Source organism: Saccopteryx leptura, chromosome X (genome assembly GCF_036850995.1).
Source record: "Saccopteryx leptura isolate mSacLep1 chromosome X, mSacLep1_pri_phased_curated, whole genome shotgun sequence".
Classification (NCBI taxonomy): domain Eukaryota; kingdom Metazoa; phylum Chordata; class Mammalia; order Chiroptera; family Emballonuridae; genus Saccopteryx; species Saccopteryx leptura.
In genome coordinates, this window is record NC_089516.1 from 47,295,388 (window position 1) to 47,314,764 (window position 19,377).

General features: G+C 36.5%; 1 protein-coding gene across 4 annotated transcripts in view; it reads right to left on the reverse strand.

Moving 5' to 3' along the window:
* Positions 1–19,377, reverse strand: part of KDM6A (lysine demethylase 6A) — a 255,335-nt gene that overhangs the window by 169,605 nt on the left and 66,353 nt on the right. For all 4 annotated transcript variants that reach the window (XM_066357570.1, XM_066357571.1, XM_066357568.1 and 1 more), the window contains exon 3: positions 7,503–7,611. In XM_066357570.1, coding sequence (XP_066213667.1) covers positions 7,503–7,611 — 109 coding nt within the window. The remainder of the gene's footprint in view (positions 1–7,502; positions 7,612–19,377) is intronic.

Here is a 19,377-nt window from a genome sequence, read left to right on the forward strand (position 1 = left end):
TGGCCGAAATGTGAAGCTCTGGAAGTAGGGATGCAAAATATTGTGAATCAACCCATAGTTAATCGAGACAGGATCATTTTTCCACCACTTCACATCAAACTTGGCTTAATGAAGCAGTTTGTTCAGGCTTTGAATAGAGAAAGTGAATGCTTTCAACATATTATTTCTGCTTTCCCTGCCTTGTCTTTCGAGAAGATAAAAGCAGGTGTATTCAATGGACCTCAAATTTGAACCCTCATATGTGACAAAGAATTTGCCAGGACGATGAATAAGGAGAAGAAAGCAGTATGCCAGTCTTTTGCGGCAGTTACAAAGAACTTCCTTGGCAACAAAAAAGCAGAAAACTAAGAACTTCTGGTTCAAAGAATGCTGTTGGTTTTCCGCGACACTGATGTAACATGAGCATTAAGATTCACTTCCTGAACAGTCACCCTGATAAATTTCCCAAAAATCTTGGAGCTGTTAGTGATGAGCAGACTACTACTGAAGCATCAAACAAGGTTGTCCTCAACAAGTACACAAATGCAAGAGCTACAACGCAAATTTTTGCCAGAATAGAATTTAAATAATTTTTGCGCAAATTTTATGATTAAAATAAGTGTTTTAATGTTTGATTTTGAAATTGTAGACAAATTCTGATGCAATCATCTTTTAGTGTATTAGTATATTTACTGCATTATATAAATTATTATATTTTCACAAAGATGATGCCCAAGAAGACATTCTACTTTATTATGATAAACTAAATGTTAAAAATTTTACAGTAAGATGAAAACCTAAAATCTTGAATTGCAAAAACACTACCTTACAGAGAAAAACTAACATCAGATTTGAGATCAGCACACTTGAATTAGGTAAGAGCAAGTGTTTTTGTGGATGCAACAAAAATTTTGTTCCCCAGTGATATCGATGGGTCAGTAATGCATTCACGTACCCTATTTCCCCATGAATAAGATGTACCCACTTTCGAAAAATTTGGGTGGGGTCTAAAAACTAGGTGTGTCTTATACAGTGGTTGTAGTTTTTTTTACTTGCAGTTCTCGCTTTTTGGTGCAGATGAAGAGTTGTATGTATTTTATGATGAATAAAACTTGAGTTAAATAACTTTATGTAATACATTTTCTTTTCCAATTTCAGGCCCCAACATTAAGGTGCTTCTTATACAAGGGAGCGTCTTATACATGGGAAATATGATAGTATGTAAGTATTAAGTCACTATAGCACCAGACTAGCTGCAGTGAAATACAGATGTGAACAAACACATAGCTCCTGCTCTGAGGCTGCTTACTCACCTTTTATGGTTTTATGTTTTCCTTTAAACAATAAACATATTTGTGTAAATGGTAAAATAAGTGTATTTCTTGTGTTAAAATTAGGGGATAGTCAATATTATCAAAAGGAGAGCGACCAGGAAAGCAACAGGATATAGTAAGAAAAGTACCGTTTACTGAAGCTTTAGGCAAACTGGGTTCTAATCCTGACTTCACCATATCCTGAGAGACTGTGACATCAAGCCATTTAATCCAAATTATTTCCTTACAGGTCACAAGCAGTCTAAAAAGTTTTTCATTAAAAGAGTAAGGTATAGGCCTGGCTGGATAACTTGGTTAGAACATCGTCCTGATATGCAAATCCTTCCCAGTTCAATCCTCGGTCAGGGCACATACAGGAACAGATCAACACTTCAGTATGTCTGTCTGTCTCCCTTCCCCTCTCTGTAAAATCAATAAACTTTCTAAGAATAAGGTATAACATGAATAAAAAGAAAAATCCAAAGCCATATTATAACTCATTTTGAACTAAATAAAATACAGATCTAGAGAAACAGAGTGAGGGAATAAAGAGGTATAAAGATTTAGTAGGTGACAGAGACTTGAACATGCTTGGAAATATTACAACTCTGGGTTAAGATTATCAAAACAAGAAAAAGAAAGCATGCCTGGTGACAAGTCCATACAGACAGCACAAGGATGAAAAGAAACAACACTGTAGGTTAAGGGTGATAGCCTTGCCAGAAAAAGGGAGGCTTCTTCAGAGTTAGATGCAATATAAATAAAGAAAAAGATTTAAACTCAATCTGTACTCCTATACTGGACCACGCATTAATACAGGCAGAACTCAGAATTTCTCTTTTCGTCCCTAGCCCAATGTATAACACTCTAGGGAACAAGTTAGATGCTTGAGGACCAGTTGAGGGGAGGGGAGGAAAGAAGGACAAATAAATCTGTCAGGTACACTGTCATCTTTAGACTGGAAAAGGTTGTGGTTGCCTAAGTTATTAAGTCAATAGACTGCTCTGTTTTTCTGAGGCTGAACTAAAAAGGTATACCTTGAGTTAAATGCTATCTCAGAGAGCTGGTATTAACTGTTTCATTGTATTATAAATGACTGATGTACCTAGCTCTCTAGCCACCTTTCTACCTTTTGAAATTCTATGCCTAAAATACACCTTTCTCTTATATATACAGTATTAATATATATTAATACATATTAACATTTGAAACCCTTATGGATAGCACCCACCACAAAAAAATCTTTGTTCCCATGTCCCTGTCTCCCCACCAGTTTGAAAATATTTCAGATTACAGAGATAAGCAAACAGAACGTTGGAAAAGCAAAGAAGCAAATAATTCTTTTACTCCTATCCTCAGCATCTTCACTGAGGTCTTCAAGTTAAACTAATGCATCTACTGAACAGTCAGATTTACTACTACTTTGTCATTATTAAAATAATATACTCATGGTCTTTGTATCTCACATTTGGCTTGCCACAAGAGACACTAAGTAGGTGTCTTCTTTGTGTTCCTTCAGTGTATTCTGCCACCAACTCTTTAATTCTGGCAACTACTATAACTTTTGCTTGCTGCCTGGATACAGGCTTCTTTCTGATAACCTGGGTTATGGTCACTATTGTGCTTCCTTGGGTATGTCTTAATTGTACTTTCTAATTCTAGGCCATGAGTAGACTGAACAAAATTGGCAATTCCCAAATTGCAATGGGAGGACATGATGGCACTAGTAAATATTTTTTTAAAAAGCATGAAATACATTTAAATGAAGTTATACAGAGAAGTAAGGTGCAGTAATTATGAATTCAATGGAAACAGATAAAAGGATAACTAAGCACTTCAGCTTTCAGATAACCTAATACCCATTCTATGGATATTATATGTAGTATATGTCAATATTCTGGATTTTTATTTCATTTTTATTTCAAAAGTAAATTTGTATTATATAGCAAACATTTATACTATGCAAACTATTTCCCAATGTCTATCTAAAAGAAGCTTTAAACAAAGAGCAGATTCTTTAAAAAAAAATCACAACCTTTAGCTCCAACAGCCATAACAATAAAGAAATGAACTATGCAAAAATTTTTTTAAAAGATTGTTAATTTTAGGCCCTGGCCGGTTGGCTCAGCGGTAGAGCGTCGGCCTGGCGTGCGGGGGACCCGGGTTCGATTCCCGGCCAGGGCACACAGGAGAGGCGCCCATTTGCTTCTCCATCCCCCCCCCCTTCCTCTCTGTCTCTCTCTTCCCCTCCCGCAGCCAGGGCTCCATTGGAGCGAGGATGGCCCAGGCGCTGGGGACGGCTCCTTGGCCTCTGCCCCAGGCGCTAGAGTGGCTCTGGTCGCGGCAGAGCATCGCCCCTCGTGGGCAGAGCATCGCCCCTGGTGGGCGTGCCGGGTGGATCCCGGTCGGGCGCATGCGGGAGTCTGTCTGACTGTCTCTCCCCGTTTCCAGCTTCAGAAAAATACAAAAAAAAAAAAAAAAAAAAGATTGTTAATTTTTAGAGAAACAAAACTACTGAATAACATGTACTTTACATTCTTATACTATATATAACCTAAGATGGAGAACTGTCATTCCACCCAAGAAAGACAAAAGACAGAAAGCCAAAGAAAGTTTGTCAACACTGACTTTATACTTCTCCACACTAACAACTCTTGGCATGTAAATTGTCCTAGCCACTTGTAACTGCTGAGGAACTAAAACCACCAAAATCTATTTTGCCCCAAAGTGACAGACAATGCAACAAATGACCAATTACATGAAAGGAAGGAGGAAAGGAAGGAAAAATCTATCGCCTGAGATTTCAGGGAAAGCTTCTAGCTCACTACAAACCTTGAAGAAACTTAAGTTTTCATACTAATATCAGGAATGATTATATTTCCTTCAACTAATTTTTACTTCTGAAACTTCTACTATCCATCCCCCTAGTCTCTTATCTCATGATTTCTATCTTTTTATAACTTTGCTGTATTCTTTGAGGAAATTTGCTACTTGATTTTCTAAGCAACTCAGTGACTAACTTCTCCTATAATTTGCTAAAGATATTTATATAGTTGCATATAATTCAATTAAACTGCTTCTAGGTTCCGTCGCATATATATGCTTGCTTTTCAGTCCAGGCTTGTTCTCTGTCTCTCAGCTTGTTCTCCAACCCTAAGAAGAGAAATCACTGCACCCTCTGCATGGCAGCCTAACAGCTCTATCAGCTGTTTGGCTCAGCTGAGGTTAATCACTTAGCTTTGGGGTGAGGAATGAAAAGAAGGTATGGCAGACACTGGGAAGAGCCACTTAAATCCCATCTTAAGGAAGGACTGTTGAGTCCTACAGGCAGACAGCCTCTAGCAGTGGTGAGCTAGCTGCCTTAGCTACAGAGAGCTTTCCTGATGGAAATCACACTCCTTCCCAGGCTGACCAACACCCAATATTGAAGAGATGGAAGGAATATAAGGACCTAGACATATTGGCCCAACTTGGGATAGCTCTAAAAGGCTATACTAGCTCCAGGGTTCCCAACGGAGTAGGCCAAGGCTGTTACAGCTTAACTTCTCCCTCTGTCCAATCCAGGTTCCACCGCCCACCTTCCACAGCTGTTGATCCTAAAGGCATTCCTTACTGAACATTCTGTATGCTAAACCCCCTCCAGATGAATCTAACCCACAATAGGCCAAACACAATGAACCTCCATTTTCCCACAATCCTCAACCAATTACTTTTTTAGGATAAATTTGTAGAAGCCAAATGACCAAATCAAGTGACAAAATATTTTTTTAAACTCTTCATAAACATTACCAACAAGAAAGGCTAAAAAAAAAAAAGTTTTACAAAGCCAAAGACATTTTTCTTCTGCTTTCAAATTCATCTGAAATTACAGAAAAGAAAATTTTAATGAATAAATCCATAACAGCAATGATAAAGTATATCATCTGCAGATCAGAAAATTTTTAGGAATTCCTGTAACACAGGAAGAAGATGGGATCAGAATGACAAGAGCAGAAAAACTACAGTCCAAAGGTATACACAAAAGAGATTCTACCATTTTCTAAAACAAAAGTAACAGCAGTTTTTCACAAGGAACCCCAAGCTCAGAAAATTTCACATGACGATACTCAAAATAATAATTAAAGAACTATCTTCAGAATAACAGGGCAATGAAGTCCCCAACATACATATACCTGAGCAGTTTACTCACATGTTCATTGCATGGTTTATGTTAACTTCACAAAAAGTTATGGAATATAATGTGTTCTCTAAAGCACATGTCTATTTGGTTGGGTTGAAGGTTCTCATCTTTGCACTGGTTCCAAAGAGAGAAAAAGGAAGCAGCCTGAAGTAACAAATGTTTCCATAAACTGCTAGTGGTAATGGTGTGTGTTGAGGGGCAGGCTGGGACAGGGGCGGGGGGGGGAAGCTACTAAAGACTAGCTCTAATTTTGGACTTAAATGAAGATAGTGAGGAGAATGAGTATAAAGAATTCAATAATTGCTATTTAAAGGGGTCTTATTTTTAAGTGGGAATGTGGTCAGTAAATCCTCAAGGAGGAATTAAAAAACTCCCATCTAAGAAATAGAAGCCAACAGCCTGAAATACTTAAAATACATATTATTTATACCTCTGCATCCATTCTCATTCCTTTTCCTATTACAAATAATCAACCTACTGCCTTATTAATGGCCAGTTCATCTACACAACAGTAAATGGGTCTAAGAACTCATCTTTCCAAAGACATAAATCCTTAGATTACCTTTCTCTTCTCCCATTTTATTCCACCAGCTAGTCTGCCACATGCCCCAACCTCACCTTCCAAGAAGGAAAAAGATGACTCCAAAACAAATATCTCTGTATTCCTCATTTCCATTTTTTAAATGGAAAATATAGCTAAATTTATAACCTAATAGTTTCAAAGCCAATACATATTTTAATAACCACTAAGCAGCAAGGACATAAGCCCAACACATAAACCTAATTTTCAAGCCTGGGTTTTTAGTTATGTGCTGCTCTCAAATATTAGTGTGTTCTACAAAAAGGGTGTGGTATTAAAATATTAGATTGCACAGATTTCTGTGTTTCTTTTGTATAATGGTTTCCTTTAAATAACTTACCTAGTTTTAATTGAAATTAAAGTATCTAATAGAGTACTAAATAATTATTAATACCTATTATCCTAAAGCCATCTTGTTAAATACTAACCAGTTTCACATAGCAATCCCAAAACCTCTGAGCTATCACTTCCTCCCCTCATTTTACAGATTACAAAACAAAAGCTCAGGGATGTGTGTGTGTGTGTGTGTGTGTGTGTGTGTGTGTGTGTGTGTGTGTGTATACATATATATATATGTATATATATATAATGTTAATGATAATGCAGCTATAAAAAAATTGAGATGAACAATAAAAAAGGCCTAACTCCAAACCACACAGATTACACCTGTCTCAAAATATAACTGCATTTTCATTAGAAAGGTGTTCACCTGACTTAACAGAAAGTGACATAATAAACCATCAATATTAAACACGAGCAATCCTTCACTCAAATCCTGAAATAATGTATAAGTTGTTCTGCCCACTAAAAAAATGTGTGGAAAACAAGCTTAATAAATGCATCCACACCACAATAAGATGTTGATTATCATCAAGGTTCCACTGTTCTTGCTTATAAGAATACAGTTTTTTTTGCTATGGATTTTGCCTTTGGTATTGAGGGAGGTGGTATCTTGGGGGACTACCTCCATTTATTTAACTGACTAATTCTCAAAAGAAAAAAATTTCAAATCAATATAACATTTGTTTTAGCCAATGCTCAAGCTTGTATGTGATCATTTCTCTGTGTTACTTACCTTTACAATAACATTGTAAGAGATCAGATTTTTGTTCTAATATTTTCTAGCTAAAATGGAAGTTTACTGAATTTGTGTTACTTTTCTAAAGTGTCCACCAATGTCTCACTTTCTACTATGGTACAGCCTTTAAAGGGCAGATATGTGGTTATCAATTTAACTGAATGGTCAACTTATTAATAATTTACATGGACTTATATAATTCTTCACATTTCCATCTATCTACCTTTTTTCCCCACTTTTTTTAGGATAATCATAAACATAACTTTTTGAAGTAAAAATGGTAGTACCCTTGATATAGACAGAGTACAAACAATTACAATAATTTTAAACATACATATAAATCTAACCGTAATTAACAAGGGGAAAAATTACCTTTTGGATAATCTTCCAATAAGAGGTTGAAGTGACCTAATTGACAAAAGAAATCAGACTCCACTTTTCCTTCAGCTTTTAAGATTAGAGATTCGTAGCAGCGAACAGCCTAGAAATAAAAAATACAAACATTTAAGAAAAAGACAAAACACTAAAATGCATGTCCTTCCTGAGATAATGCACATATCCTCCATCCAATTATCCAAGAAATCAATACACTTCAATTCTACCACAGACATAGACAATGCCGCATTCTTTAGAAAAACTAATTAAAAGAGCCACTAGTTTGGGCATAACAGTATTTGCTATCTATAAAATGGAAATGCTTGCCAAATAAGATAATGTAGCAGCACTTCGATAAGTTTATTCCTAAGTTATAAATCTAAAACATTACTGTGGTCCCTATTTTTATAAACAAATAATATCCACTTTTCGCACATATGGAAAGAACGTAAGAATTCATACAATCTCAAGAGTAATATTAACAACTACCATTTATACTTAACAGGTACTTTTTGCCATAAGTTCTACCATTTTAAACTACTATAAATTGCCTTTCAACGGTCTTACGATATACTTCAAACCCACTAACTCAAATTCTATTCCTAAATCTTCAATTAAATTATATAATCAAATTGTATAATTTAATAATTAAATTAAATGAGAAATCATATAATTAAAGTATATATTTAAATATATATAAATTTATGCGTGCATACGTGTGTGTGTGTGTGTGTGTGTGTGTGTGTGTGTGTGTATAAAAATATCCAGGAGACTGCATGAGAAAATGAACAATTGAAAGAATAGAATTCTGGAGTCTGAAAAATTCCAGTTGTCATTAGCTCCAAGAGAGTCTGGGGAACTTAATCTCTCTCTCTTTTTTGCTTTTTAATACCAATCAAAGGGCTGACAAAAGCAATAGAATTGGGAATCTCCCCTTTGGCCGGTTGGCTCAGCAGTACAGCGTCAGCCCAGTGTACGAAAGTCCTAGGTTCGATTCCCAGTAAAGGCACACAAGAGAAGCAACCATCTGCTTTTCCACCCCTCCCCTTCCCCCTTCTCTCTTTTCCTTCCTCTCCCCCACAGCCATGGCTCAAAGGTTTGAGTGAGTTGGCCCCAGGTGCTGAGGATGGCTTCATGGACTCACCTCAGGACTTAAAATAAATAGCTCAGTTGCCAGAAGCAGTGGCCCCAGAGGGGCAGAGCATAGCCTGGTAGGGGCTTGACAGATGGATCCCAGTCGGGGTGCACGTGGGAGTTTGTCTCACTGCCTCCTTGTCTTATGCTTAATTTAACAAAACTTCAGGGGCTCCCAGCTGAAATGGCATCCTACCACAACCATATCAAAATTACAACTAAACTATAGAACAATCATCATTCAGAACTACCTGAAATCTAGCTGAATTGAAGTTCTACAATAAAGGATATATAGAAGAAACTACATCTAGACTGGTAAGAGGGATAGGGATGTGGACCAGGCTGAACCCACACCCCTGTGGGGGCGGATAAAATCAGAGGGGTATCTTGGCTACAGAGGTCGTACCCCCCCTGAGGAACAAGGGGTCCCAGCCCTATACCAGATCCCCCATCCCAGAGTTCCAGTACCAGAAAGAAAAGTCTTGACAATTTCAGGCTGTAAAAACCAAATTTACAGCCAGAAATTGTCAGGACTTTTCTTCCTGGTACTGGAACCCTGGCGATTGTGGCTGAGTGAGACGGAGGGCTACCACAGTCCCAGGTGTTACTCTTAAAGGGCCTGCACATGGATTTACCTCTATTCAACTCCCTCTTTCCATCACTGAGGCAGCAGCTCAAAGGGCACCAAAGACAAACGGAGAGGAACTGAACTGTCTGGCATAGAAGTTAGAGCTGAAAGGGAGGCTTTTTCCCAGACAAAAGTGCTAGCAGAGGCCACGGTTCCTTTTCTAAGCCCTTCCCCTCACAGAGCTGCAGGCAGGTGCCATATCTGAATTTCCATCAACCTGGCTATCACTGTTGGCCCTCCCCTTGTGATTCCCTGAGACCTTGCCCCATCGAAGTTGCGAGCCCATCCAAGTTGTTTCCAGTGGCTTTTCCATAGTTAATAGCCTATCTTGACACATGCCTCAGACTCCTAAAACCTCTCAAAAAAAGCAGCATCTGGTCTTTGCATACCCCATACCTCTTTCTAAGTGAACCCAGGCCTGGCACAAGCAGCAGCCAGCCTTGGTTTACAGCTTGGCCTCTCCTGGACTCCTCCAAGTTCAGTACAAGTATGTAGCAACTACCTGCAGATCACTTTGTAGCCCGTGCCAGAGTCCAAGGCAAAACACAGGTGGCAGAAGGTCTTGGCATGCACCTTGTGGGAGGCCCTAGAGCCAATGCACCTGGTGAACAGCTTCAGACTACAATGAAGCACCACAAACCACCTCCACAAGCTACACACTCAAGGGGCAAACTTAGCGAGCACCAGAGCCCTGCTAAAGTAAGTCCTGCTCTATGAGGTATCCCCTGCACAGCCTATCCTCTGGGGTCCCCAAACTTTTTACACAGGGGGCCAGTTCACTGTCCCTCAAGACTATTGGAGGGCCAGACTATAAAAATAAAACTATGAACAAATCCCTATGCACACTGCATATATCTTATTTTAAAGTAAAAAAACAAAACAGGGACAAATACAAATTTAAAATAAAGAATAAGTAAATTTAAATCAACAAACTGACCAGTATTTCAATGGAAACTATGGGCCTGCTTTTGGCTAATGACATGGTCAATGTCCGGTTCCATATTTGTCACTGCTAGCCGTAACAAGTGATATGACGCACTTCCGGAGCCGTGACGCGTGCATCCCGCGATACCGGAAGTAGTACTGTACGTGAACGACGCTGCTACATACAGTACTCCAGGAGCACAGGATATGGATGCTGACCACCAATGAAAGAGGTACCCCTTCCAGAAGTGTGGCGGGGGCCGGATAAATGACCTCAGGGGGCCACATGTGGCCCGCGGGCTGTAGTTTGGGGACCCCTACTCTATAGTGGTCACAGCCAGTCCCTGCATCTCATTGGCCTGGGGTAAATCCTTCACATTGATATGCCAACAGCAATCATGGCTCAAATACAAGAGGAGGATATACACAACCCACACAGGGGACCTACTTGGAGTGCCATCTTGGATGATCCGGGAGGCTGTCTCAATGGGCCTTATAGGACACTACTTTATTAGGCCACTCTACTAACCCTGGGAGATGTAGCAGCACTACCTAATACATAAAAACAAACACAGGAAGGCTGCCAAAATGAGACAAAGAAACATGTCCCAAATTAAAGTACAGAACAAATCTCCAAAAAAAGAACAAAATAGAGATAAACAATACACTAGATGTAGAGTTCAAAAAATTGATTATAAGGACACTCAATGAACTTAGAACTTCAACAGAATAAAAAAAGAAATGAAAACCATAAAAAAAGAACCAGTCAGAAGCAAAAAATACACTAACTGAAATGAAAAATAATTTACAGGAAATCAATAGTACAGTTGAAGAATCAAATCAGCAATTTGGAATACAAGGAGGCCAAAAAAAAAACACAAAAAACACACCCAAATAGGACCGCAAAAATAAAAAAGAATCCAACAAATGAGTATAGTGTAAGCCTCTGGGGTCAACTTCAAGTATAACAATATTCATCATGGGGGTGCCAGAAGGAGAAGAGAGAAAGAAATTTTAAAAATTACAACAGAAAACTTCCATAACCTGGTGAAGGAAACAGACATACAAGTCCAGAAAGTACACCAAGTCCCAAACAAAATGAACCCAAAAAGCCTGACAAGGTGATGGCGCAGTGGATACTGAATCAGCCTGGGACACTGAGGACCCAAATTCAAAACCCTGAGGTTGCTGGCTCAAGCATGTGCTCATCCAGCATGAGTACAGGATCACAGACATGGCCCCACAGTTGCTGGCTTGAGCCCAAGGTCACTAGCTTGAGCAAGGGGTAACTGGCTCCGCTGGAAACCCTGATCAAGGCACATATGAGAAAGCAATCAATGAACAATCAGTGTGATGCAATTATGAGTTGATGCTTCTCATCTCCCTCCCTTACTGTCTCTCTCTCTTAAAATAAAAAATGAACCCAAAAAGGCCCACATGAAGACACATCATAATTAAAAAGCAAATGGTTATAAGACAAAGAGAGAATCCTAAAAACAGCAAGACAGAAGCAGCTAATGACCTACAAGGGAGCTCCCATAAGACTGTCAGCTGATTTGGCAACAGAATTTTGGCAGGTCAGAATGGATTGGCAAGAAATACTCAAAGTGATAGAAAGCAAGGACCTACAACCAAGATTACTTTATTCAGCAAAAATACCATTTAGAACAGTGGTCCCCAATCTTTTTTGGGCCACGGACCAGTTTAATGTCAGAAAATATTTTCACGGACTGGCCTTTAGGGTGGGACGGATAAATGCACAAAATAAAATCATGCGACCGGCGTAAAAACTGTGGTATTTTTAAATATAATTGTCGAACTTACGATATTTATTGGGCTAAGTTAAAGGAGGAACGAGCATGTCCTCATTATTCAGGCTGTATTTAAATTTGTTATTCTGACAACGTTTCATGTTATTTATTCTTTCTCTGCGGACCAATACCAAATGGCCCATGGACCAGTACTGGTCCGTGGCCTGGGGGTTGGGGGCCACTGATTTAGAATACAAAGATATATAAAGAGTTTCCCAGAGAAGAAAAGCTAAAGGAATTCATCATCACTAAACCAGTATTACATGAAACGTTAAAGGGCCTTGAAGAAGAAAGAAGAAGAAGGAAGACTGAAAATATGAACAATAAAACGGTAATGAACACATTATCCATCAACAACTGAATCTAAAATAACAAAATAAATGAACAAGCAGAACACAGACTCATATACAGAGAATGATTTGATGGTTACCAGGTGGGAGGGGCACTGGGGGAATGGTGAAAAATGTAAAAGGATTAAGAAATACAAATCTGTCAAGGGGATATGATGTACATAGCATACAGAATATAGTTAATAACATTCTAGTAACTATGGCATCAGATAAGTATGAGATAAGATTTACCAAGTTGATCATTTGTTAAGTTATATAATGCCTAATCACTGGAGTATATACCTGAAGCTAATATAATGTTTTATGTCAATTGTAAGTAAAAAATAAAAAATGATTGTAAAAGAATGTAACTTCTTTAAGGGTTTATCATAGTGCTTAGCACTACACATTTAATAATTGTTTCTTACCTTTACCTTAGATAAAGAGGAAATTCTATATCTTTCAAAACTGTTTCAAGCTACAAATTAATTTTGAAAATTTCCCTGCTAATAATTTACTATATAACATTGTACGTGACAGTGTGTCCTAGATCACTTAAAAAAACTAAATATGAATCATTTCTCAAATCTCTGGGTACAGTCCCAGGTTTGATGCCCATAAAGAAAGGAACTAGAATAGCTTCCATACCAAAAAATCCTACAAGAACTTTTGATCGGATAAGAAAATGTGATGCAGGACAAAGTCCCCACTTAAAATGCCTTGATTTTTCCTCTCCTTTTAAATATAAACATGTTGAGAATTTTAAAATATATATCCTAAAATTTACCTATCCTAAAGTACATTTATAAATACTAATCAAGTCTGGAGAAGCCATCCTAAAATAAGGCAAACTCTGGGGTGATTCTACTATGCTTAAAAGCCTAACATGTATAAAAGGACTGTCTTCCGTTCTTATTCCAATCCTAGCTATCTAAAAGTGCATATATACCAAATCACAAGCACTGAAACTAACCATCCCGCTCCCTTATAATTAAGAGTCTAAACAGAACACAAAAGTTTCAGGAATTACTATAATTTGGATTCATAAAATTTCAAGATCCTCTTTAAGTCATATAATCCTATCTGGAAGATGATTAAAAGTACAAAAATACAATTTATTCCACTGCTTTCTAATATCAGAGAAATTCATAAAATTACCAAGCTACAAAATGACAGTTCTTAATTTTACTGTATTTCCCCATGTATAAGATGCTCTCGTATATAAGACGCAGCTTAATTTTGGGGGGGAAATGTATTACATAAAGTTATTGAACTCAAGTTTCATTCATCATAAAATTCATACAATTCCTCATCCACATGAAAAAGCGGGAAATGCAAGTTTAAAAAATCTACAACCATGTATAAGACGAACCCGGTTTTTAGACCCCAAATTTTTCAAAATAGGGTGCATCTTATACATGGGGAAACATGGTACATTAAATAAGTAACTTTTTAAAGTCATCAATGGCACTGTAAATAAAGCACTCACTGAAACAGTTGTCTTCTCTTTTTTTTAAACTTAGTAAGATATTTAGAAACAACTTCTGACAATTTCTTATGGCTGATTAGTGTTAAAAGCAAATATGGTGTAATGGGGAAAGGGGGGGGTCAAGATACAAACACAAAGAAATTTTGTTTAATGGTCCAAGCAAAAAGATGTCAACATCCTATACTTTCTCTTATCACCATACCTAATGCCATTACCATGATCATCTACTGCTTATCCATTTTTGCTTCCCATAAAACAAAGAAACACAGCTAAAATAAATACTGTACACAATTCTAATCATGTGAAACCATAGCACCAGGTAAAAACTAGGATGATTAGATTTTAAGTTCACCTACCCATATACTCAGGCCTCATTAACAAATTCATAATACAGATGGTCCTTGGCTTACAATGGTTCAGTTTATGATTTTTCATAAAATGTAAAGTGACAAGCATTCAGTAGATACGAACTAGGCTAAGTTATGATATTGAGTAGTTTAGATGTATTAAATGCATTTTCGACTTAGTATGATATTTTCAACTTCTGATGTGTTTTTCAGGATGTAACTCCATCATAAGTAAAGGAGCACCTGTTATATCCAACAAAGCTAGCATGCAACTACCAACTAATGTTGGTGGTCAAAGACAATGCTGACAGAGCCAAATACCAAATGAGATAAAGGTGAACAAAAAGGCAGAATAGTTTCCAAGAGCCCTGTGTCACTATTTCACAGTGAAACATGAATTTATGTAAAGTGTTTGAGGCAAACACTGATGTCAAATATAGGCAAATACTAACAATTTTTAAGGTACATTTAAAGGTAAATAAATAACGAGATAATTTCCAACCCTACTAACTCATATAATAATATAGAATCAAACACAATATTTTAATAAGATTTTTAGTCCAAAGGCTAATTATAAATATAAGACATATAGGTAGTTTAAATTTAGAATAATGTTTAGGTAAACCTCTATAAAACAAAACTATTTCCCATTTAAAGGGTTATTTCTATATTTTTGCTCATTATTTATTTTAAATATGCACAAGTAAAATCATTCCCATATAGAGTGAGTGTGCATGAGTATATACATGCAGAGAAAAAGAAGTAGAACATAAAACATTAAAAACAAAAAGTTAATAGTTGGACCATACAGTAATTTCTTTTTATTTTACTCATTTTATTCCTCTTATCATACAGTAACTTCTCTTTATTTTGCTCATTTTATTCCTCTATATTTTCTGAATTTTTCATAATTAACATACCATTTCTATTCTTATAGAAATTATTTAAAAATTATTATGCTTTCCTCCAGGATTCATCTTACATTTGTGGAGAGCTAGAAATTTGAATAAAAACCATTTGTACCTAGATCAGCATCATTCAGTAGAGCACTTTTTATATTATATAAATAGTTTATAATCCATGCTGCCTAATATAGTAGCCCCTAGACATATGTGACTATTGAGCACTGAAAACATGGCTGGTACAAGTGAACAACTAAATTTTACATTATTTCATTTTAATTTTTATTTAAATTTAATACAGGTGGCTAATAGACAGTGTAAAGCTAGTTTTTAAAGCTTTAAAATAACTGAATATTCAATCCACAAGCTAAATACTAGAAAAGCAAAATTTCTTATGTTTATAAATTAAAAGTCTATCAATCTTATGCTGGGGATAAGCAACACTTTCTACAAACATCACTTTTACAACCTAGTTTTACAGATAATGGTTTACATATTATAATCTTTACCATCTACTGGAAAAAACACTGAGAATGTAAATTAACAGTTAACCATTAAATACCAGAATCACGTAAGACTGAACTAAGATCCTCCCAGCTAGGTAGAGAGCTTAGATGTCTTTCTCCCATTATAGTGCCATTTTCTACACTGTTCAATATAATTTGTGCTTGGTATCTGCTTTATTTTTATTATTTGAAAAATGTGTTATCTAAGAACAGTTAATATTATCATTACCCTCTATTTCTAAACCTTGATATCAGTTTAGAGTTGATGAGCACAGCCATGTACTATAATCAATTTATTTTTTAATGTTAAGTATTAAGGGCAACTCTTAAGTGTTTTCTTTTTTCCAATTTAAAAGACTGGCTGATATAGCTGGGTGACATACAAATGGTAGAATAGCCCTGGCCAGTGATGCAGCAGATAGGGGTAGTCACTGTGGTCGAGGAAGCTACAGCAATGATGGGAATAGCCGTGGCAGCAACCAGGGAAGGAGAAGAAGTGACGGGTGGTTGCAGCAGGAGTGGGTGTGCTGCAGGCGGCAGTGACAGTAGATGTTGAGGTGTTTACAGTGGTAGAGGAATTACTGCTGCTGCCAGAAATTAGTCTGTGTATCTGACACTTAGTTTTCTGGGAGTGCAGTTGAGATGAGAGAAAGGAGTCTGAGGAGTTTCTCAGTTAAGAGGGAGCTCCGGCAAATGACTGGGTGTGACATGTTCATGAGCTGCTCCAGTGGAGAGGCCTCCAGACTGTATGGGGAAGTTTCCCCTTCACTACCAGTCTCAGTACAGAGATCCCCTGTCCTGAGGTCCACGTGCAACTCCCCCAGCTGGACCCTCAAGGTCACTGGTTCAAGTCCCAGTCAGGGAACATATGAGAAGCAATCAATAGCACAACTAAGCGGAATAACAAGTTGACGCTTTTCTTTCTTTCTCCCCCCCCCACTTCCTCTCTCAACCAAAAAAAAAAAAAAAAAGGTGTAATAAATTAATGTATCTGTTTTTCCATTTTATTTATGCCTAGCACAAATGCCTGAAACAAAATCTCAACGCACCCTAGTTTGGTGGATCCCCTTTTGGAAGCCTCCCCCCACCCCAATCAGGCTACTAAGTACTTTCTGTCTCCCTCACCTGTAAGTGCTGTCAGGGTAAGAGCTATATCCCAACCCATGAACACATAACAAGGGCTTAATATATTCTATTTTTTAGTTAACAAATCAATGTCACTTTATTATTTTAGGTTCTCAACCGTCACGTGTTTGTCTTAAACCTTCCATTCTTTAGAACTGCAAGTCAGGATGCTAACAATCCATCTTATTAGTTATTTAAATCATCTCCATTAAGAAAATCACTACTGTTTTAAATGAACCAATGCTTTTGAACGAACCCAAACTTTTAAATTTAATATAATAAAAAACAAGTATTCACTTCTGCCCATACTTCCTAAAACCCAGCTATAGAAATATAAGGTTGTTCCTAGGGACCTAAAGTCATTTACAAAAAAAGGACCTCCGGTGAGTCACTCTTGCTCCCTCTACAACTCTACTTCCACACCAAGCAGAAAAGCAATACATAAGATCGTCACTTTCTGCTCCTACCATGCCACAAGAAGATTTTTGCCTCAGTTACCATGTTTTCTCACCTTGTTTTATTTTAAATCATATCAAAAGCAATCAAAAAGACATGCACACAAAACAAAACAAACAAATCAATACAAATCAACAATACAAAAATAAATCAATCTAAAAAAACTAAGTTACCATATTCAAAAACCACCTGTGGCAGAAAATCAGGACTGCTTATGTATATAAATAATAATACACCAGTTCAGACAACATGTGGTGTACAACTGAAAAATGTTAAATGGTTTCACGTTATTCCTTTTTTTTGTACCTTCTGTATTATATCGCTTTAGTTACCTATTGTTGTTACTTTGTCTCTCTGTAGTGTATTTGCCAAAGAAAGGCCAAATACAGCTGCAACAAAGCAAACTAGGCTGTGCTGTCTCAACTGTGGCTAGTTTACTAACTCGAAAACCTTTATTGTTGATGCATGCCGCCAAACGAACTAATGAATTCTACATTAGCATACATGCATATATACACATTCATGAATATTTAAAGAGCTGTTGGGTTAAAACAGCTGAATTATTTTCCAAATAATTTTTTCTATATCATGCTAAATGTAGCATTGTGCAGATGAAGTATAATCAAGTACATTATTTATAAAGCCTCATTCAAATTAGAATCATGAATTAAGTCTTGAATATGTTTTAAAATCATGTACATTTAAAATTTGGAGGTAAAGAGTATGATGTAGAACTTCAGCATATGAATTCAGATTTCTATGAATATAGCCCAGAGTAACCCTGAGATTTCCCATGTAAAGCAATAAGCATTATATTTTATTTTTCCCCCATTTGCTTTCGATTCCACAAGGTATATTATTTATCCAGAGGTAGACAGAGACAATCTTACAAGCAATCATTCTCCCTGTCAGCTGTACACATTTAACTCCTAAAATATACAAAATGAAAGCAAGCCATCTACAACAAAATTACACAAACCAAATCTCCATGAAGGTAAAAGATTGTATCTATGTATTATGCCTCCTAAACCTGGATGCTTGCTATAACATATACAGTTCAAATTAATATCTTTGGTAGCAAAGTATGCACTCATTTGCCTTATACATATTTCTAAAATCATAAATGCACAAAAAAAGAATCAAGCACCTCATTGGGGTAGGGAAGGAAGACAAATTTATGAGCATGAACTCCACTGAAAATAATTGACAACTTCTAATCTATAGAAGGCACTTACATTCATTACATGAACAATCTGAAAACTAGAGAAACTGCAACATAATAAAGTCTCCTCCCCAAAGATAGTGCTTTAAAAAAAAATAAATTTAAGCAGTCTGAATATAACCTTCCGGACTTTTATGTAAGCATATACACAAATAGTACTAATCTTTGTATGAAGATTTATAAACAATCTTTTACTTAATATTAAATGCTTAACATGTCAAATGCAGATCTACAGCAAATTAATGACTGTATAGCATTTTACTGAACAGTTAAACCATAATTTATTTCTACTGAAGAGTATCTGGTTGTTAACCAAGTTTTTAATTATTATTACCTGATGAACATAATTTGGCCAATTTGTATTTCTTTAGGTTAAGTTCCTCACAATCAACAGGAAAACACAATATAAGCTTTCAACAATTTTCCCACCAGTACAACTGAAGTAGTAAAATCTTCCACCAGCAATGCTCGTTTTCAGTTTGATTACATTTTTCCAAATATTTATCAGCTAAATTTTATTAGTTCTTTCATGAACTATTATCAACCTGTTCACAGATATAAAGTTTTTTTCCTAAATGATCTTGTAGGTGCTATTTATATATATAATACTTTAATACATATAATATTATTACATACTTCATCTCTCTTGACTATATGTGCCAAAGAAAGGCCAAATACAGCTGCAACAAAGCAAACTAGGCTGTGCTGTCTCAACTGTTTGGCTAGTTTACTAACTCGAAAATCTTTATTGTTGATGCATGCAGCCAAATGAACTAACAATACAAAAATAAATCAATCTAAAAAAAAACTAAGTTACCATATTCAAAAGCATTCCCAGTTTGTGCATTTGCCTACAAATTCTTAAAGATTTTCTGATATAAAAGGCTCCTTATTTTCTCAAAACCAACTACCACTTCCTTTACAATGTATATGTTAGGTTCAGAATTACAAAATTCCCCAACCCTTGATTCAATAAACATTTACCAATATTTTCTTCTG